Source organism: Athene noctua, chromosome 10 (assembly GCF_965140245.1).
Source record: "Athene noctua chromosome 10, bAthNoc1.hap1.1, whole genome shotgun sequence".
Taxonomy (NCBI): Eukaryota; Metazoa; Chordata; class Aves; order Strigiformes; family Strigidae; genus Athene; species Athene noctua.
The window spans coordinates 13,687,383-13,709,472 of NC_134046.1; the positions used below are offsets into that span (position 1 = coordinate 13,687,383).

General features: G+C 48.3%; 1 protein-coding gene across 5 annotated transcripts in view; it reads right to left on the reverse strand.

Moving 5' to 3' along the window:
* Positions 1 to 22,090, reverse strand: part of SRGAP3 (SLIT-ROBO Rho GTPase activating protein 3) — a 122,801-nt gene that overhangs the window by 16,595 nt on the left and 84,116 nt on the right. For 3 of the 5 annotated variants that reach the window (XM_074913924.1, XM_074913923.1, XM_074913926.1), the window contains exons 6-12: positions 21,693 to 21,821; positions 10,735 to 10,956; positions 10,136 to 10,237; positions 9,683 to 9,880; positions 8,232 to 8,316; positions 5,800 to 5,827; positions 2,480 to 2,582 (exon numbers count right to left, since the gene is read on the reverse strand). In XM_074913924.1, coding sequence (XP_074770025.1) covers positions 2,480 to 2,582; positions 5,800 to 5,827; positions 8,232 to 8,316; positions 9,683 to 9,880; positions 10,136 to 10,237; positions 10,735 to 10,956; positions 21,693 to 21,821 — 867 coding nt within the window. Of the gene's footprint in view, positions 1 to 478; positions 510 to 2,479; positions 2,583 to 5,799; positions 5,828 to 8,231; positions 8,317 to 9,682; positions 9,881 to 10,135; positions 10,238 to 10,734; positions 10,957 to 21,692; positions 21,822 to 22,090 lie in introns of all 5 variants that reach the window. The other 2 variants (XM_074913928.1, XM_074913925.1) reach the window with 2 other exon arrangements.

The following is a 22,090-nucleotide window of genomic DNA, read 5'->3' on the forward strand; positions in this document are numbered from 1 at the left end:
AAAACAAGCTTTCACTAAAGCATGTGAAAGACAGTTGCTTGCTATCTGCTTGAGACAGGGGACTGATGCAACTGGATCACAGCTATTCCATTTCAAAGGTGTAATGCTGAGCCAAAATAAAACTTGTGCTATACCTGTCTGATGAAGTAAGCTTCCAGTAACAGAGCTTACAACAGTATTTCCACCTGAAGAAAGAGCCATTGTCAGCAGATGCTAAAAAAAAAAAACCAAAACACCACAGTGTGTGAAATGAACTGCCTGTATCTGAACCTGCGATGAGTTCTGGCTTTTGTTTCAAAGCTGATTCTCTCCAGGTCCCTCAAAGAAGGAGCTCAAGGGGGAACATGAGCCGTGTCTGACTGCCTAAGCAGACATTTATTTTCCTCAGGGCCTTTGTCTGGCTGTTTTTTCCAGTAGAGTACAGTTGCATCTCTCTGGTTAATTTACTCCGTCTCATAGACGGGCCTCCAGTAAATACCTGGTTTCTTGTTCGCGCATTCCTCCTTCCTCTGAGAACACAAAAAAGCAGCAGAGCGGGAAAAAAAGAAAAGATTAAGCAAGGATAAGTTCAGTTAGAGGTAAGCATCTCTTTCGGAGGCCATGAACGCTCAAATGCAATGGCAGCTTAGCAAGGTCCAACCCAGGCCTTCAAGGCTGTCCACCCTCCCACCCAAACCCTGTCTGACACACTGCACCCGAGCCTCGGTGACCAGCACAAAGAGCCTCTTGGATTTCTTCCCTCCCTGAACCTGTGGCACTCGGAGCCTGAGGACAAGGCCAGCCCCTGCCCAGGCGCAGGCGAGGCTTCAGGAAAAGCCATCCCGGCATGGGGGCGCTGGGCAGCTGCCCGCAGCCCTGGCACCGTGTGGCTCCCGGCCTCAAGGACACCCCTGGCAGCACAGCACCGACCCTCAAGGAGCCCTCTGCTGGCACAGGACACCCGTCTGTTCAGATGGATTTCCACTGCCAATAATTCCTCCTCCACACTGCTGACCAGACTGGACTTTAATGAGCATTATTTTTTTAAAAATCAGTTTAAGTAAGGAATAATTACAAGTATTAAAGAGATTACCGGCTTTGTCAGTCAGGCCTGTATAATACTTGTGGCAGTGCACTGTTTATAAACACTGCCCTTAGGCTTATGGTTGCACTAAAGGAGCCTGAGAGAATAAATCAGGAGACGGACAATGCCTGTTAGTTTACCTAATCCAACAGTTTGTCATTACTGCTTCTTACAGTATTTTCACTAAAGGTTTCTTCGGCACAGGATTAAACACTCTGAGCGATGGGAATGGCATTGATTCCTTTGGAAAGCCTTCCTGCAGCCAGGCAATAGCACAGTGCTGGATTTTAGAAGATCAGCAGCTGGAGATATCCTTTGGGATGAATCCCATGTCCACATCTCTTCATCTTTCTCTTCAAATCTCTCGTTGGTAATGTCCTGGGATGAGCAGGGCCAAATGCCCCCTTCCATTGGGACTGCACTAGTATTAATGGAGTTAATCTGGGCTCACCCCAGCTCAAATGAAGAAAATACTTTGGTCCCCAGTTATGAAGGCTGCACACCACACGTTACCAGCAATGGTTTGGAGACCACTCGGCAGCCATTTAGGAATCACTTCACTCCAAGGCTGGAAGCCAAACCTGGGGCCTGGGCCCAGGGCCGGGTGGGTCGCAGACAGTGTGCAAGGTGCCACATCTCCTCCTCTGGTACAGTCAGAGGTAATGGCCTACACAGGAGAGGCTCCCACCCATCCTCCCTACAGGTTAACCCTCCTCATCAGGCTACGGAAAGGGGCCGTCAGAGCCCTGGTGAGCTCCAAGCTGTACGAGGGGCCCTCGGCCACCTCTTGGCAGCTGGCACCAAGATGAGCCAGCCAGGCTGGTTATTATTAATATATTTTGTTTAAGGATGAGGATAGCACATCCGTCCCGCCCCACAGCCACCCATGTGGATGGTATTTCAATACAAGGCTGACAGTCCTTACAACTGGGAAGCTCTTTCTGGGAGCTCATGAGTCATTTTATCTTCCTCCTCATCCATAGGACCACCAAAAATGTGCAGAAAAAGGGAAGGTGGATGGATCTATTGATCCTTTGAGGGTGCTGGGCCAGGTCGTCCTTGCTGGCCAATCTTCCTCCCCAGGATGGGTGGAAGCAGCAACAGGGACATTCGTCCAAGATTGGTGAGCACCACACAGCCAACCAGCATGGCTAAAGGCCACGAGGGTCTCACCACCACCCTCGCCCCGGGGCATGCAGGTGGGGATAGGACGGGCAATGCAAGGAACGTGCAAGGGGTGAGGACAGCTAAGGAGAGAAATCGTCACCGAGGCAAAGCGCACGCTGGCCACATCAACTGGGTGCAGGGCAGACTGGAGAGACCCCACCGAGGAAGGAAAGCAGCCAGCAGTTAGGACAGGAAAGCCACCATTACATTCACAGCGTTCATAAACTCTTACTGTCAGCCAGTGAGTACCTTAATGAACGTTTCCATATTGCCGTTAAAGAGTTTATGATTATAGACTGAGAGAGGCCTAGGTCTCCTCATTTTCTGTGGCTTAGGGGGAAGACATGGGGGCCTGGGAGAAAATGGAACAAAATAAATCAACAAAACACCAACATAAATGCAATGACAGGGTGAGATCTCAAAGGTTATGACCGAGAATAAGAAATAAATCAAACAAAAAGATCCCTCTGTGAGGACTCGACATACGGCTCCATGCACTCTGCAGCCGCTCACGTTTTGGTGTCCCCTCACTGCCGCTCCCCTGGGGGCCAAGGGACCCGCAAGGAGCCCAGGTCCACACCTCCACATCACGCACAGCGTCTGCAGCTCCCAGGGACATGGCCTCTGCTTATGCCAAAGCCCTGTCCAGCAGCCAGGGGCGGGTTATCCTCCCGCTAGTGTGGCTACCTCATTTTGGGGCCAGTGCCATGACGGCAGGTCCTATATGCTGTGCTGAGCCCGGGTGCCACTGGCCAGCCTCTGAATGGGCAGCAGAGCCAACCTGTGGGCAGCCCAGAGCTAAATCAGAGCTGTTTGCTATGAGCTGCAGACATAATTTCAAGTCAAGGTCAAGCCTGCAACCTTTATTTAAGTAATAAATTCGAACTGATCTTGATAATAGAAACACTTAACAGCAATAAGCCAACCTACCCATTACTTTCCATCCCCATAATCTTCCAGTGTTTCCCTATCAGACAGACTCTAACCTCAGCAGTCACGTACAGCAATCTACCTAGCTGTTGCTATGGGTCTCCTGAAGAGTCCTAGTTCCTCCTGTAAAAAAGAGTCGTCTCTGGAAATCAGACAGTGACAGAGCAGTAACTATACCAACCACCACAGCTTGAATGAACAATGGGTGATCAGGAATGCTCTTCACGCAGCACTTGCTTCACTCAACCCAGAGAGTAATAAAGCTGCTAAACACAGCTGGTCACAACTGTCTGTGGCAACTGTGGCACGCACGACCTGCAGTTATAATTCTCCCTGAGATGCCAAATATCAAAACTGCTGCTCAGTGTTTGTGATAGTACCAGGGAAGACATTTTAGAAGTAAAACAAAGGTATTGGTGCTCAGGATTTTTAACACCTGCCTCCTACCTCCGCCAGTTCAGCACTCTGCCAGGCTGAAAAAGCACCAACAGCAGCTGAAGAGTTCAACTGATTCCTTGACAGATCCAAAATAAACCACAGCTACACCTGAAAACCATTGGGGTATTCCTGTTTATTCCTAAACAGATCTCACTCTGCTCAGAGATGGCCAGAAAGGGGAAAGTGGGAACACCTTCAACTCCCTGTAGCTAACTTCTGTCTGAGAGATGTTCATAGGGATAGGAATGGTCTTGCATCTTCCTGACAGGCATTCCGAAGACTCAAAAGTACCAAACCAAAAGGTGAGCCCAGTCAACAGAGATAAGCACTCCCAGCAACACTCTGAGAACAAAAATGGCAGGCATGGCACTAGGAGGTAGCATGCCCCCACTCCTACTTGCTACTAACTGAGGATCCTCATCGGTCACACGGACCAGACCTCGAAGACTCTGTTGCCTTCAGCAAGGGTAACAGACAGCTACTGCTTCTGGAAATGAGGCCACGGCAACGTGACTTCTTTCAGTGCAGTGATCGGGGCTTTGGAGGGCTGCTTTCATTAACGCTATTCACATTTGGATTTCTTCTGCTGCTAATGAAGGACATTAAGATTGAAGTGCCTAGATCTAGAAAAGGGAGAAAAACAGCATAAAAGCCCTAAGAGATTTCTGATCTGTGCTCCACCCCCAGGCTATATTGATGTCTGCAGAGGAATGATCATGACTGCAAACAAAAGCGAGTGCTAGGAGCCTTCATGGAAAAGTTCTCACAGAGCAGATTCAAATGGATATGCAAAATTTACACAGAGCTACAATGCAGAGGTGACAGTTGTGGTCTGCTGGTTGCTTAATCAGATGCTTTTAAATAAGCAGTTTGACTCTACACTCCTATGGCTTCTAAACTCTCCTTCAGCTGATAACTGAGGAGCAGAAAAGGCTGCTGCCCATTCAAGCGCCCGCCTGACTGTCAGCTGCAGACCCAGTGCTGTTTGCTGCCGTGCAATCTCCTCCCCGGGGATGCCCTGGTCACTGGCTGTATCTGGTGGGAAGGTTGCTCTGCCTACACTCTCTGCGCTGCCTCACACAAGGAGGAGATTGTCTCTTGTTTGTTTTCCTTTGTGAAGTAAAAGCAACTGCTGAAACAAAAGCAAACAGAAGCAGCGGGGAGTTGTGCCATCATCCCTTGTGGAGGAGGCTGTTACTCATTCCTTTGTTTTGGCCTGCAACACCAGCACCCCACGGGCACCCACTCCTGACAAACAACGTACTCCAGATGATTTTACCTGGCTGTGTGGGTGCCCTGCCCTGCAGCCCCCATGGGTGTCAGTGCTGACGCTGCTGGGGCTGGTGCCGGCAACAGAGTCCCCTCCACGGCGGAGAGCGAGGCTCCCTGCCACCCCCGCTGAGGCAGCCCCTTCCCACCGGGAAAGGCAGTCCAAGCTTTGCCATCTGCTTCAGCATTTCTAACATGGAATGAGTTGGGGGTTTTTTTTGCTGGTATTTTTCATTTTATTAAACACCAAAACAGGGTTCTAAAAGGTGACAGGGAGGTTGTACATGTTCTGGGGAGATGTTCAGAGGCTTTGCCGGCCCACGTCTTACTGTCAGAAAACCAGCACACTCCAAGCAAGCCACTGGCGCTCTGTGGAGATGCTCTGTGGACTGGACACAGATCAAAGCCTCCTCCTTGTCACATTCACCCCCAGCACCATCTCTGGCTGCAGAGCAATGAAAGTCTGTGAGTGCAGGCACGCTCTGCATGCCTCGGCAGAGAAGCCAGAGCTGGGAGAGACTTTCGGGGACATATCAAAGTCCCCAAATGAACAGGCATGGTAGGGAGCAGGTGGGCACCCTCATGTTGCACTACCTGAACACAACCCAACCTCAGCTGTGTTACAAGGCACTGCACTGTGCTGACACAGCACTTCCAGGCACTTCACAGCCAGCCAGCTAGAAATTACACTGCAGCAAAACCAAGGGCCTGTTCGTTATCACCCTAATTAATCCACTTCAGGCAATGCAGCCGAGAAGCAGGGCAGTGATGTGGGGAGCCCTCCAGCCTGCCAGCACAGGGCAGCTGGAAGATAGTTCAATCCAAACCCTGCCAAGCCATATCAGTAGCAGAGCAAAGCACCCTTCCCACTGCCACCCGCCTGCCAGAGCGAGCCCTTCCCAGGAGCAGAGGACGTGGAAGAAACAGCTCACCTGGTTGTTCCGCATTCAGCTCTTTCACCTAGGAAGAAATACAAGCTTCCATCATCTCTCCGTGTTAGTCACCACCAAAGGACTGTTAAAACACATCTGCGCACTCACACACTTGCTGCTGGTTCTGTATGCCCCGAGTTAACGGCTTCTGGTAAAAAGCAGCTGAACATGCCCGAGGGCCCTGCAGGGTGGGGAGATGCCCAGCTGGTTGCTATACAAGCCCCCAACCACTAAAAGACATTGTAAGTCCAGGACTCAGCCACAAGAGAGGGAAAGCATCTTCAATCCCCACTGATATTAAAGGTTTCTTTGCAACCCAAAGCCCACATGTGCTGCAGGTCCTCTGCAATAAGGGCTCCTTTACCCCAGCTGGGGCTCAGCCAAACCCATGGAGGAAAGGGGCAGTCAGTCCTGCGAGATAACAACCCATCTAATCACGGTCAGGCAGACTCTAGTCTGGCTGTCAATATTCTCCTTCCCTTCATGTATTTTTAGCGCTTGGATTTCATATAAACGGCAGCATATCACCACTGATAAGATCTTATTTTTTAAAGTATTTGTCAATCCACTGAAAAAAACTAAACTAATTTCACATGCTATTTGTGCCTTTCTCCCAAGGCCAGGAAAACTGATTTATTCTTCCTTTTTCTAAGGCACATGAAAGGAAGCATTTGGCTGCACATGCCTCCTTCCTGCTCTCCCTTGGCACCTGCGGAAAGCAAGCTTGCAGCCAATTCCTCACTGAAAAATAAAAGAATTCCACACAAGTGTTTCACAAATCCAGACTTCTTCCTAATGAGAATCAGCTCATGCTGAAACGCAGCATTTGGCATTTCTGGGCTCAATATTTGCTGAACGCCTACATAGCAGGATGATCCCATGGCCTGGGAGAAATTCAGAAAGTTTTCATGTGAAAATCTTCCACGGCTGCTTTTGCACAACTCTAGAGAATTAAAAAGCCTGACCCTGCATTCTTCCTCCTAAATATGGTACCAGTACGGCTCTCGTGTGACAGACCGGGGTGGCAATAAAATTAACCTTCAACAGATTCATCACTTCTTGCACCAATCCTTAAGAGTCTTACGACTATATCCAACAAACAGAGCTCTCTTCTGTATTAAGATCTGTGATCTTAGGGAAGAGCTCAGATGGGCCCAATTTCTGCGAAGTGCATGCTCCATTCCCCCGCCTGTCAGAGCCTGAATTCAGAGCTGGCAGCACGAAGAAACCCACCCAGCCTTGCACAACCCCCAGCATGCTGCACTAGAACAGGGCTGCCCTGGCAAGGGTGCTTCAGGGCTGCCACTGCCCTGCTGGGCAGGGTAAAAAGGGGTTAAGGCTACGGGGAGTACTGAAACTCCTGGGAAAAGAAATATGTTAATGGAGCCCCATGTGCCTACCCTTGCAACCTTCCTTGTGCTAACATTTTGTGCCTTGACTCGGCTCAGTGTTCACCAAATAGAACACACCACAGGATCTAACTAGAAGGTGGATTTTAAGGCTAAATAAATTTGGTAGAAAAAATATGTTTGGCAAAATAGCCAACAAAAAGCTGTATTTTTAATTTTTTTTTTTACTCTGAGATGAGGAGTCCAATTTTTTTATTGTTGAAACATGACCATGGACCATTTGTGTATTTTAATTTAAATATATTCTCTCCTGTTGGAAAATCAGGACATTAACTCATCTCCATCTTCATTACCCTGGAAATAATGCCATTTTTAAAAAGCCTTTAAGGGAGCAAACATCTTCTCCTGGGGACATGGCTGCACAGCACTACGCCAGCAGTGGCGGATCCCACCTGGAGCCACTCACTCCTGACTCCCTCCCAGAAGTTACTGCCCCTGTTGTATGAAGCCTGTTTTGTGCATGTGCTCTAAACTGAACTTGTAGAATTATCTGGAGTAATAAAAGCCTGCTATGGAAAAGTTAGTTTTAAAAACAAGGATGATTTTGCAGTTCTGGTTTAGAGCAAGCCAGAAAACTATGGCTGGGGGGCAAGGGGCCTATTACATCACCAAGGCTGCTGGCAAACCTGTAACACAGAAGCACAGTGTCAAGGGCAAGAAAATACATGTGTTCAGGGCTGCACTAAGAACGGAAGAAGGGGGAGAGGAAGGAAAAAGGCAGAGGGTTGGAGTGGGTGGGAATCTCTTTGCTGGTGGAGAAGTAACACAGTGCTTCGGCACACAGTATAGGATTCAAGCAAATTTCTCCATGTGCACATCCAAAGAAAGGTGGGAAAAGAGTAATATTCCAGGGAAATAACGATTTTGCATGTCACTGGTTAAACTTAGTAGTAACAGCAAACCACAGAAGCCATCAGTCACTCAGGAAAACGCAGACAAGGGGTAAGATTGAAAGATGACACCTGGTTTAAAGTCGTCTCTTGTGCTGGGAGGTTCCTCCCTGGACCTAACCCCACGACTCACCTTCTCCAAGAGTCTGCTTCAGCAAGTCATGTTTAGCCTGGAGCTTCGTGATAAGGTTACTGCCATTCAAATACTCTTTAAATTTCTGGAATTAAAAATAAAACAAACAAGATGGGTTAAGACTCTTAGCAAAAATAGTCCATTATTGATGTAGGCTTTTGCCTGGGGGCTGCTGGAGGGGACTCGGAGCAGCTGACAGGCTCTAACAAACCAGACGTCAGACGCGCCGCAGGGCTGAGCACAGTCTAATCACTGCTCCAGCCACAGTCCTGATGATCTTATTAGCCCGGTCTCCTTGGTGCTGCACCTCCTGCCTGGGAATGCAAGGAAGTCCAAAGAAAAGAGTTCAAAGCAAGCCTTCTTTTGTCAGGCTGCTGGGAACGGCCTGGAAAACCAAAGAGGCTTCCCCTCTGCTGACAGGCACGTTGCCTTTGTGCAAACAAGCAATGCAGAGCGAGAACTCCCAGTGCATGAGACTGTCCCAGGTCAGGGACCAGCGGATGCTTTATGCACTGGGCAACACTAGCTGCGCAGCACAACTTCTCATTTCATCATGAGACCCTCTGACGCCCGGCAGCACTCAAGAGCAAGCAGTCTTACAGATAAGAGGAGTGAGGGAGATAGAGAGGGAAAACAAAAGACAGAGGATGGGAAAGATCAAATTCTTGCAAGAAGCACTTTAAAAAAAACCAAGCACAACTCAAAACAAAAACTGCAACGTTTTTCCCCCTGAATTGGAATAATACTATGGTTAAGAGAAAGTTGAAGCTTTTCTACACATCTGTAAATCTCACAAGATGCTATTTTTAGCCTACTAAACATGCTTCAACGAGGGCTACTTCTGCTGCACTGATGGCTCATTACTTAAGTTTCAAGTGCTATAACAGAGAACCTTAGATCTGCTTGGAAGTGAGGTACCAAACCAAGGTTGCAGGGAGACACAGCACAGCCGCCTCTGCCCAGCACACAGATGACAGTGAGGCACAGCAACACCAGACTGTCACAGCCTCCTCCAATGCCCTCCGTAGCTGCAAGTCACCGTCTAGTTCATCCATGGGCCAAGGGCAGATTTTAGCTGTGCAAGCCAGAATAGGAAGGCTTGACTGGTGGCTCAGTCCTGTAAAGGCCTCCAGAACAGCCCCTGAATGGCAACACACTGCAGGGTTGGCTGGAGTCTGGCTGCCTTGCTCTGAGCCACTCTTCTGAGCCGTGTTTGGTTTTGGTCACAACTGGTTGCTCCAGCTGTTCCTCCAAAGTCAGACAATGGCAATCCATTGGCAGTCCCTATGCACTGCCTTGCCACTGAGAAATGCATTCCCACCCCAAATCAAAGAGAAAACAAATACTTAGAGGCTGAATTGGTTCTTGCCCTTCACTAATGAGCGCTTAAAATGGGACTCAGCCCTAGCAATTAATGCTTTGTGTCCTGTATCGCCCAAGATGAGACTCACTGTAAAATAGAACATTTCAGTTTCCTGCTGGTTGGCTCTCCTCTTGGCGATGTTTATTTTACTCATGTAGGTCTCTGATGCAGCTGATTTGACTGACTCAGTGGAGCGACTATGCTGGAAGGCATCTGAAACATCAAAATCTTCCACCGTCAGCATGTCCTGCAATGTCTGCATTGTGGCATCCAGAGTTTTTCGCACCTATCAGAAACAGAAGACAGCGTGGTTTTGAAGCAGACTGGAAAAGTGACACATCTTGAGCCTAAACAACCAGCCACCAGCTGGCTCCGAAGCACTGGACCTGCTCCTGCGCTAGCTGCAGTCTGTGAGAGCTCTCAGCACTGCTGCTGGAAGGGCTCCACACCTGAGCACACCAGGAAACCCACTGCATGATGAGCAAAAGGCTGAGCAATGTTGCCTACAAGGCCAAACACAAGACCCAGAGTGACTTCTTACCTCTTCATTCTCTATCTTGAGGGTGGCGAGTCGTGACTGCAGCTGGTGGTACCGCATCAGCAACTCGGTCTGCACAGGCTGCTGGGCACTGACCTGACACACCTGAGACAGAGAGGACAGAGCATTCAGTGGGTTGTGCACTGACCAGACATACACATTTAAATACCTAAATTATTCTCTCCAGCACCCACAAGCTCCTCGCAGCCTCCAGGAAGGCTGTATTGCCCAGTTTCTAACCAACAGTGCTCTGGACCTGGGCCAGCACAAAGCATTTTCTACCCAGCATTTGAAACTGCACTCTGAAGTCTTCCAATTATAGCAGGTAAATCAAAGCTCCACTTTACAAATCTGTTGGGCAATTCAGCTGAGAATCACACCACAGGCTCCCTAATTGGGAGAGATATGGAGCAAGAGGCAGGCCGAAAGGAGGAGCCCTAATGAGCCAAGCTTCTCATTAAGAAAGGAAACATGAATAGCAGCATATGAGGACAGCACAGAGGGATAAGTCAGAAATAATTTAATGGTGGTGGTTAAGAGGAGGAAGCCAGCGCAGGCCAGGCTTCGAGGCACCTCTGCAGCCCCTCGGGTGAGTACACTACCTCGTCCCCCATGTGAGGCTGGAACTCGAACTTCAGTGGAGGGCAGAAGACCTGGTTGCACATGTCCATGATGGTGTGCTTGTCACTTCGTGCATCCAGGTTGTCCACAGCATTCTCGATGATGTCCAGGCCCTCGTGGCGGGAGGTTTCCAGGTTGTACTCAGCAGACAGATATGTCCTGAAGGTCCGAGCAAGGCTGGCGTGGAATCCCAGATCACAGCACTGAGAAACACCGAGGAAGAGTCTGGTCAAACAAACACTCCCACCCCTTGTTCTGGAGGGTCATGTGTATGATAAAATGCCCAAAAGAACACTGCATGTCCCAGAGGAACACCAGCCCTGTCGTACTGAGGTACATTTAACAGCACACTGCAATACCGTTTGAAAAGGCAAGAAGGAAAGAGGACTACAGGAGAAGAGGTACCAGGGAACAAACAGCCAGACAGTACAGTGACCCTGTGCTGGACCCTCAACATGACACCAGGAGTTAATACCCTTCATTTTATCGGGAAGGGAACAGGATCTTCTCAGACAGGACAGAGGAAAAAAAATAATCCAAAATCACAGTTTTCCCTGGCTACCTGCTCAGCTCCAGGGCTAGTGTGACCACAGGGGCCCCACTGATGGCAAAACCTGTGCTTGGCAGAGGTCCCCAGGAAAGAAATGGCCAGAAGGCCCATGCAACTGCTTGTCCCCAGAGCTTTCCTTCTCACCCTGTGAACTGCCCTGCAAGCACTTTTACACAAAGAAACCATTTCCCAAAGTTACCAAATGCAGACGGATGTTCAAGCAAGGTGGCACTGAAAAATGTGTCCTGTGGTATGTGCAAAACCTTTTATCCTCACTAGGAAGCTGCCTTCCTCTCTCACGACAGAGCAGCTTCTCATGCATAACTGATCGTTCTCATGTTCACCTTGGGGAAAATGATAAAACTCAGAGCTAATTGGTGCCAAAATACTGTACATTAGACAAAAGCCTGTTTTTAAAGTCTCTTCTCAATATAATTGAGTTTGGCATGTTAAGTATAGCTACAGCACAGGGATTTGCTGCTATGAACACTTAATCACAGCTGAGCAAAAAGCAACTCTTAGCAACTCTCCTCCCAGTCCCTGACAGGAGCCCTGGCACCATGCAAACAGGGCTCTGCACCGACCGGCTGGCTCTGCTGCGAGTGGGCAGCCCCAGCACTGAGGGGCAAGGACAGCCACTAAAGGAGAGCCCAAAATTTGGAGGTCAACAGATACTGTTCTGTGAAGAAAGGCAAGAGGGAGGATGCTGGAAGCAGGAGGAGCGCAATGCATCAGCCTGAGCCATGCTGCAGTCCAAAACTGAAGCACAACTGTCTCTGGGACATGAGAGGTAGGAAGTCCTCACTGTCTGAGCTGTGACCAAAACCACCCCGGCACAGCACGGGCAGGCATGTGGTGAGCTGGCTTCAGCCCCAGCATAGCCCCACCAAAACCACCGCCAAGAGGACCAGCACAGCACAAAAAGCTGTGGAAAAGATAAGAAAGATTTCTAGTGTAATCTCAATGACCCCAAATGAGACCAACTTTTCCGCAGCGGCAGAACTCCCTGCTGGGAGCTGACATTTCAGAGGCACCTTCTCCAGCCCTACTGCACCCACAGGCATTACTGAACCAGTGCAGAAAGGCACAAAAAGTGATTCTTTTTCAGTACTGATAAACTCGAAGTGAAATATGAAAACCCAGCTGGTGCCACAAGTAGCTCCAACCAAAGAAGTCATCACATGCTTTCTGTCGATCTGAAAAGACAGACCTCAGCTCAGATCAAGTCACACGCAGAGTCGTATTTGGTTTAGTCTGTGCTAAAAGCAGCAGTAAAACCATAACAGGCCGATTCCTGCTCACAGATACATGAACACAGTCTGCCTATCCCCATCTTGTCTTTTAAAGCAGTTAAACCACACGTACAATAATGAGGATTTTTGAAGGAACTATTGAATAGTCATAATCCACCATTTATCCTGCTTCTATTTAGCTTCTAATCTTATTAGTTGAAAACATGAGCAGTTAAGGACTGGTATAGCTCTGCCTTCATAAATCAGCAAACAACACAAAAATCAAGGAATCAGGGTGAATTTCTATTTGCCGCTTGGGGCAAAGCCTCATTCTAGCACTGCAAGTCTCTCCCACGAGACAATTTTAGCATGACCGCTCTGAGGCTGCTCACAGAAACAGAGGAGCCAAGGTGATGCAGCACCACAGCTGCCCTGCTCCCCACAGCCGTGCCCGGCAGCACCCCGAGCAGCCCCGGCCGGGGGAGCAGCAGTGCCTGGGCAGCTCACAGCCACAGGTAACGAGAGGCAAGCTCTGTGCTCACACCACGAGCGTGGACCTGGTCCCCTCAACCATCAGCAAGCCACGGCCAAGGGGGCTGCCACAACCCATCACTGAGGGGGGTTCAGGGCCGAGACCCCCACGCCGACGCTGGAGGAAGACCTGCTTTGCTGCCACCACGGCCAGCTGACTGCGGTTCTGCGCCCCAAAACCAGGATTGCACACATTTCCCAGTGCACCTCCCGCCCCTCACTATCATTCTCCCACCCCCTTGGAAATTACTGCTAATTGACTACAAAAAAATAATACCAGGAGAAATATCTGCCACTGTTCAAGGGTGGGAATTCCCAAAAAATACAAAACTGAGCTATTACAAAGGAAAACCACTGAATGCCACAGAATCCAAGGAGACAGGGCTCAGGGTATTGCCAGACTGTTTTGAGAAAAAATTCTGTGTGAAATCTTCCCTTTACTTTGATGCCAAACTCATGTTGAAGCTGGCAGTTATTTGCAGTGCCCAGAAATCAGTTGCTACTGAAAACCAGGGCAGGCGTTTTCCTGACATGCTCCGGCCCTTGAAGTCTCTGGTGATTAGCACCGTGCCGGCTGCTTCACACGCTGGTGCCCAGAGAGGAAAAGACAGAGCAGGGACTTCCACGAAATTCCCAGAGAAACACACAAAAGGGAGGGGAGAAGAAAAAGAAAGAAAAGAAAGACTTCAAACTCCTGTTCCCAGCTCCAGAACAAATGGCATTTTCTCACCCCCCTCATCCCTTTGATGGAAAATAAATTAGAACCACAAATAATGATCCTTAGCCCTTCTGCAGTGCCTTTCATCTGGAGACCTCAAAGCTCCCCATATATTAATTCATTAAGTCTGGTAACACCCCTGCAAGGGGTGGAAATATTACAGTGTTCAACTTGAGAAACAAACTGACACCCTGGAGCTCAAGCAAGCCGGTTCTGGCCAAAACACTGTGGAAGCAGTCAAATGTGTGTGTGCGTGTGTGTGTGTTTGTCTCCCATCACACAGATGCACCAGAGGAGGGGCCAGGGGCTGCAGAAGACCAGCACTAGCTAGTAACACCAGTGCCAGTAACCCCATTTCAGACACAGGAGTGGAAACAGAGTGCAATGAAGCTGGTGCAGGGTCTGGAGCACAGGTCTGATGGGGAGCGGCTGAGGGAACTGGGGGTGTTTAGTCTGGAGAAGAGGAGGCTGAGGGGAGACCTCATCACCCTCTACAGCTACCTGAAAGGAGGGTGCAGAGAACTGGGGACGAGTCTCTTTAACCAAGTAATAAGCAATAGGACAAGAGGGAATGGCCTCAAGTTGCCCCAGGGAAGGTTTAGACTGGATCTTAGGAAGCATTTCTTTCCAGAAGGGCTTGTTGGGCGTTGGAATGGGCTGCCCAGGGAGGTGGTGGAGTCCCCATCCCTGGAGGTGTTTAAGAGATATGGTGCAGTTGGGAACTGTCAATGCTGGGTTGATGGTTGGACTGGATGATCTTAAAGGTCTTTTCCAATCTAGACAATTCTGTGGTTCTATAAAAGGTTCTCCCAAAGGCGGGAAGAAAGTCTCTGTCCCAGCATAAGCATCTCAATGTCTTCCCTTGGGCAGCCACAATCAGTTGGCCAAGGAAGAGCCAGCTCTTCCCCAGGACTTGGTCATGCTGCGTGCCGAGGGTGATCTCTTGGGAAAATCAGGACTGGGATGGTCTAAATGGTCAGTAAGCTGTGCCACGATCACAACCAAGGCACCAGCCTGCCCCAGCACAGGAAAACAGGCCACACTTTAACAAAGCAACATCCAGCAGGTGGAAAATACAGGAGCCTGAACCACTCGGCACTTCAGCAGTGACCTTCAGTCGTTCTTCCACGCTGGCAGAGCACTGCCCCACCCCCGCAGGACAGGCAGACATCCCAGCACAGCCCTGCTGCTCCATTCTCCCTCCTCACATGTTCACAGGCAGGTCGATGGCAGATCCCCTGATGCACCAGGCCAGTCACCCCAAACCCCAAGAATTAGACACCACCTCGACAAGTGAGGTGACGGCAGCGAGGACAGCGACTGGTGGGTTCGGAGGAACCTGACGGGGTTTAGTACAAACAATGAAGCTCTGCAGAAATGCTGAGGGTTTTAACATGGCCGAGGCTGCAACAGTACTGGGTTCCAGAGAGAAATGGAATGCTTTCCCAGCTACTGATGCATCTGTCTCATTTCCTCACTGGTTAAATAGTTAAAAGATATTTGATGTGTCTGTTGCAAGGCATGAAATAACCAGGATGATGTTTGCGTGACAATGCTGGGTACTGTGTGAGAGCCTAACTCACACCTGTAAGTATCTTCAGATCTTAGGAGAAATGTTCAAAGAGAATACAAACTGCTTCTGTTCTCATTTGGTTTTATGAAGAACATTTATTTGCTAAGTATTAAATATGCAGAAAACAAAATGGTCACACCTCTGCAGCCTGCAGACACTGCACTTCCCTCAAAGCAAAGCAGTGTTGCTACAAGAGGTATTCCAGCCAAGGTATGATAAATGCTCATAGAAAAGCAGCACTCCACCACAACAAACAGACTCTGCATGCTGTAAGATGGATCCAGGCAGCAAAGGAAATTAAACCACACTAAGAGAAGGCAGAAAGGGCTGAGATGCATCAGCAACCACAAATAATTGCTCAGAAAAGTTGGGAAGAAGCAAATAAATGTGAGGGCTGTTTCCCTTTGATGAATACTACCCCTAATATTCCCCAGCAAGTTTGATGCTGGGTGGGAGCTGGCTACCGGGGACGCTGAGGTGCAGCAATGGAGGCACTCACCACATTGTGCCCAGGGGGGGCTGAGGGTCGCTGAACTGTTCACCACTGGAAAGTGGGTGCAGCCTAGAAAGTGCACTATTTTAAATATAAAGTCACTATTTCCCAGACTGATCCCACCTTTTAAGCTTCAGCGTTTTGAGGCCTACCCAACCCTAAGGAGCAGCTCCTCTGCCAAACGCAGAGGGTGCAGAAGGAGCCTGAAACCGACCTGAACGCAGGTCCCCTCACCACGCAGGGGTGCACTGCAGCCCAGCACTGCCTGGCAAAATCCTTCCTCTGTCCCCAAAATGCCAACACTGGCATCTCCTCCAGGGAACATCGAGCACTCTGAGGGGGGCCCAGCTGCAGCTCCAACCACTGGCACTGCGAGACCGGGTGTGACCCGCACATCTGGCAGCACGCAATCAACCCACAAGTTCCCGTATTTCTGATTTACAGTAAAACCATGCCTGTTGTTACAGAGTATGCAAACTGTCACAACATGTTAAATGGGGGACTCTGAGGCAGGAATTTGGAAGCCCACGCTGTAGCACCAGGTGGATGTTATGTCGACTACCAAGCTGGCTTTCTCCTACACTCTCGGACACATACATGTTTTTAAAGTCTTTCCTAAACTGAATGAAGGGTCTCCCGTGCACGCCCTGGCCTGGCCTGCAGTGCTCAACAGCTACCATCAATCTTTTCCAACGGAACAGTCTTGGTCCATCAAGTTCAGTGTTTTGCCTTAGGCAGCAACAAAGACATAAAAACTCCTGAACAACTGATTTATTTTTAGCCAAACAGGGAATGATGTGTGGATACGGCAGGGGAAGGACAGGATCCTCCCTGACCCTTGCAGTAATCAACTCACGCCCTGAAGCATGACATTTGATTATTTCTAATCAAAGTTTCCTTAACTATGAGTATTACAGAGTCAAATATTATGTAGTCCTTTTTGAATTTAGCTATAGTTAATTAACTCTGTGGTCCCCGGAGTAGGTTTCTTCCTGGAGGATTTTTAACCTACATTTTATTTTGCTCTTTATTCTCTCTATAGCAACTCCCTCTCCCATGTGCATTTTCTTAGGGTTTTAAAATGTGTTTTTCAGTTGTTTGGTGGTTTGGGTTTTTGAGGGTCAGGGGGTTGGTGGTGGTGTTTTGGTTTTGAGATGAATGCATTGGTAAATTAATCTTTTAATGGACAATAAGACCTTCAGGCTATTCTTTCAAGCTACTGAGAAAAGCAACCCAAAGTGTCAAGAAATTCTTTTCTCTGAAGGAAAGTACTGTTGCCATTTTGTACCAAGCTAACAAGGTCTATCAGACAAAGACTGATCACAGTCTTCAGGCGGTAAATCCTACAGACTGCATGACACTTCTAAATCATAAAACAATCAGCACATGTGCTTAATTAATTTAGCAAGCCAGTTCTAATGTATGTGATATCCACATGAGGAATAAATTGTTTACTATGTGCAAATTTTGGCAAAAAAATTTAGTTTTACCATATTATTAAAGCCAGGACCAGCAAAATTTAAGAAATATGTATTGGTTGGATTCTTTCAGTTTAATATAGTACTCTAAGAACAGCTTCATTATTAGAGTCTGATGATTTACAGTTCCTGCTTACAAACAGGTAGCTATTAGTAATAACCTGCATATAGAAGAGTAATAAGTTTACTAAACCAGGGTACTGATATATGAAAAAATTATGTCAAATTCCTGAAAGGAGATCAAGCAAATGCACCTCTTTCCCCTCCTCTCTTCATCCACAGAAGCTCTGTGTTGAAAAAGATCATACAAATCTAATCCTTTTTCCTCCATTTATGCTCTTAAAACACATGAAACTTTCAATGGCATATGGACATCTCTGGGTTTATTGCCCACTACCACTGACAATCTCTGCCTTGCCTGGACAATTCACACACCAGGATTATTCCTTGGGCTCTCTGCAAGCTCAGACACGTTTTGTTGCACCCACCATTAAAGCTCAAGGGTGAACTCCACAACCATGGCAGCTGAGGTTTTTGTTTCTCGCCGACCCAGGGCACAGCAGCAAGCCCCCCATCCCCTGCGTGCGTACCCAGCGTACATCAGGGACGTTCACTGGCATCCACTGCAGCCTCCCACCGCAAAGCACTCGCACTCAGGGGTCTGTGTGGCACCTCTAGTTCCTCATCTCACAGCTCTCTGCAAAGGCAGTGACAGCACCTCCTAAAAACACGTATTTGCTGTTTCCCAGAGGTCCCTCCCTGGCAGAGCTGACCAGGTGACGCAGACTGCCAGTGGCATTCCCAAACTGCTGTCTCTGTGGGAAATCAGGTACCAGGGATACAGCAGCTGTACAGTAAAGAGCCCTGAGACTCCCGAGACAGCCTAATTCCTCCTGATGGAAGCTGTTTATTCTTTTTATTGCTGCACTGTTGACTTTATTTAAAATACCCCGAAGCCAGATCTCCTAGCTGCAGCCGCACAGCGTGGAAGCTGCCGTACAGGCACTCCTCCCTGGAAGAGTGTGAGCTCTGAGTTACAGATGCGGCTCCGCATGACAGTGTGGTGATATACGATGCTTTGCATGGGGTTTCCATAATAAAACATACCTGGTTCTTAGGACTGGCAGAAGCCTGGTATGTGGCAGAAAGCCCACTCAAAGGACAGTGTGGGAGGAACCTCTGTGCCTTTGTGGAACTGAAAGACTCTATGTGCTGAAAAAATGGCTTCAAACAACAGAGTGAACCTCCCCAGAAGAGACCCTCTGCTTGTATAAATCAGCATCTCTTCATTAAAGCCAGTGGCATCATGCAGAGCTGCCCAGGCCAGGGGAACGTCCCCGTGCAATCACACAGGGAAAGTGCTGCACAAAGCGGAGCTGCTGCTGGTGCTGGCTCCGCAGGCACAGACGTGCCCAGGCAATTAGCCACTGATGGAAACAACGACGACACGAGCTGCAGGAGATGCCTGAAAATAGATCCTAATAAAGTGGTCTGTGGCTTCAGCACTCTAGAGTCTCCTTCTTATTAGGGGGGCTGAACACAGCACATGGAACGCAGCCACGGTGCCCAACCGCCCAGCGCAGGCAGTCCCACCGCCGGGGCTGTCAGCACAGCGCACACTGCGTGCCTCACCTGGGCAAGTGGCAAATCCCAGAGCAAAAACAAAGCGTCCCAGTTCCTCTACATCCATCACTTCACTTACCAGGTAACAGCAGCCTAACTCCTAGCCCTCCACAGCACCCAGCGCTAGCTGGAAAGAAACAGTTCTCCATATTTGCTCTGCTCCCTTCCCTTTCCCCCCCTCATTTTTTCTTCACTCTTTCTTTAAAGATATATTATGCATTCATATGTAATTATATTTTCTGGCCTCTACTCTCTTGACATTGCTGAAAACCCTAGAGGTTTACTGTGAGGTAAGCAAAGCCAACTGAAGATTTTTGGCGTAACAATTTTGACTGCTGCTTCTGTTCCCTAACTTGACTCAGCATCACTTGACCATGTGAAAAATGACAATGCCATCAGCTAAGTTTTCTAGGGGCTGAACAATCTGGCAGTAATGTGCCATATTAAATGCCTCAGAATTCTCCTCCTTTACTTGCTTGTTTGTCCCAGATATGGCAAACACACTAATCCACAGGGAAGCAAACTGCTGTTTCAAAAGGATTTACAGGAGGCTGCACAAGTTTCAGTGGATCAGTATGTATCGACACCGACTGCTACGTTTTACTCTGCTAAATCTAGCGATATCTTTCATGTGACCACTTCAAAATATTTTGCAGCCATTTCACACAGAACTCCAGAGGGATGGATAAGCAGCTTTATCTCCACTTCACATATGTGGCCAAAGAGATTAACTTGGTCACATAGTTAATGACAGAAATGAGAGACGAGCCCGGGCGTTTTAATATGAACACATGTGTCTTTGGAGGGAGGCACAACAGTGTACTTTAAGTCCAAGGGTAATTTGATCTGTCTCTATATTCTTCCCTTCCTTTCTAAAGAACAAAACAAAAAGGCCACTGGAGACAGAGGGAGGGATAGACGCGTTCTGTGCCACTTCACAGCACCTCTGATCGAGTTTTACATTTCTCATTAAAACGCCAGCCCTGGGAGGACTCTCCACCCTCTCCCGGACCAGCTGGGACCTTCTTTCTCGCCAGAGCAGGAGATTAGCAGAATGGCTTTGTTATAAAAGTCACTACTCTGCGGTGACGCCGAGGGCACAAGAAATGTCAAGGCTGTGCCTAATAGATGACACTGAGCCATCTGGGATTTGGGGGAAACGCTGCTAAATTAGCTGTTCCAGTGTCCTGACGGTTCAGATTTGCGTACAAATCAAAATCTGCACATGGCAATTTGTGTTTGATAGGAAGGGTGTGTGAGAGCCCCCATCACCCCTCCTATGGCCCTGAAAGACAGCCTGGTACATCATTAATCATCCCCCTTGGTGATGCAGGGGGGAAGAGCCAGGAAAATCTGCATCACTGCAATATAGAGACACTGTCAGGATCCCATTAGAGCATGGCCAGCCAGGTTCTGAGTGAAACCAAAACTCTGCTCCTACCATGAAGCCCCTTTGGGCTCACTCTCCCTGCAGACCTGCTCCCCCACACAGAAGCCCGGGGCCCTGCATCGCCCTCACGCTGCTGCACCACGGCCTCTGCCAGCACTCAACCAAAGGCAAAATTCCCCTTCTCTGCTCAGAGCCCCGCTGCTGCAGCCCACAGAACACCCCATGGGGCAGAGGACCCATGTCCTGTGGGCTGCCACAGTACTGACCCAGTGCCAGCAAACAGTGCCATCACTCCTGAGAGGGAAAGGCAATGTTAAATGTACTAAGATTAAAACACTAACTTTAAAACTGCATCTAAAAATACCTGTTTTCTTCATTTCCTGCATGCGGCTTACACACCTACAGACAGGCTGGCACTGCTGGCTCCAATGGCTGTCTTGTCTTTAACTACTCCCAGAACTAGTGGGACAAAGTGAATGGGATCCCCCCCTTCCTCTGGAGTATGCTGAAACACTTCTTGCCATGCTCTTGTAAAATACATTGGATTTGTGCAAAAGTCTGTTCAAATGAACTGCTCTTCCTTTGGGGATTTAAAACTGGGACACTGTGTGCAACTCACACATCTGATACTTTGTTTTGTTTGGTGAACAGAATATATAATTAGGGGAATTTAGCTACACAGAGTTGAAGCTGCTCTAGTTAAAGTCCCCTGAAGGGATTCCTGGAGTGCAGAAGAAAACCCATCTGCTGACTCCAGTGGAAGTGTCAGCAAGGAAATAAAGTTGGGAGGAATAATATAAACAGCCAGAACTCAGCAACTCTCCAGGAAATCAAAGTCCCCTAAACTCCAGGAAAATAAGTCATTCTTGCTTTAAAAATAAATGAGAGAGAGAGAGAGAATATATACAACAAAAGCAGAAACCTCACAAACAAATCAAGGTGTTATCATATCTTGATGTTCAAATGTCTCCATGATCACATCGTTAGTTTTTTAATATGGCTAAATACATCTTAAATAATAAAGAGAACAAAAAGGAAATGCTTAGAACAATTTTTCATACCTCAAAATCTTGAAATCATCAGGGGTTTTGCAACAGACTTTAATTAATGCTTAGAAGAATAAGTATACATTAGTGGGTTAATAAACACTCCAGCACATTTTGAAATTAAACATTTAGGTAACAATGAAGCCAGAAGACTAACTTGGTAATTATAGATCAGTTATTTATGTGGTCATTGAAGCAACTCTAGCAGTAAGTAATTTTGCATTGTGCAAACCATGTTTAAGATTTAGCTGTGCGCTTATCAGTAGAAAAGGGGCCGGATGCATGCAGGGGGAGGAAGCACTTACATCGATGAGGTCAGAGACATCGTGGATGTAGTATTTACTGACAGCCGCGTTGGTGGCTGCCAGGTTCAGAAGGTAGTCGTTCCTGGCTTTTGTACACTTCAACTTGTTTTCAGAATATTTGGCTTGTCTCTGAAAAAGAATAATGGAGTGTCAAAGCACAAATGGGATGGTACTTTCACAGCTTCTCTTGCAGCAGGGCCACAGAGCACCCTGCAGCCAGGGTGGGATGTGTTAATTAATAAAATTTGCTATCAGGTATGAAAACAGGCACCCTTGCCAGGATGGAGGAGATTGCATCTGGACACCCCTGGTGCCGACAGCCAGAGCACAACGAGTGCATTCTGCTCAGATGTACCCAGTGTTTCCCGAGCACAGCTGCTCTTCCTTCATCCGTGCTT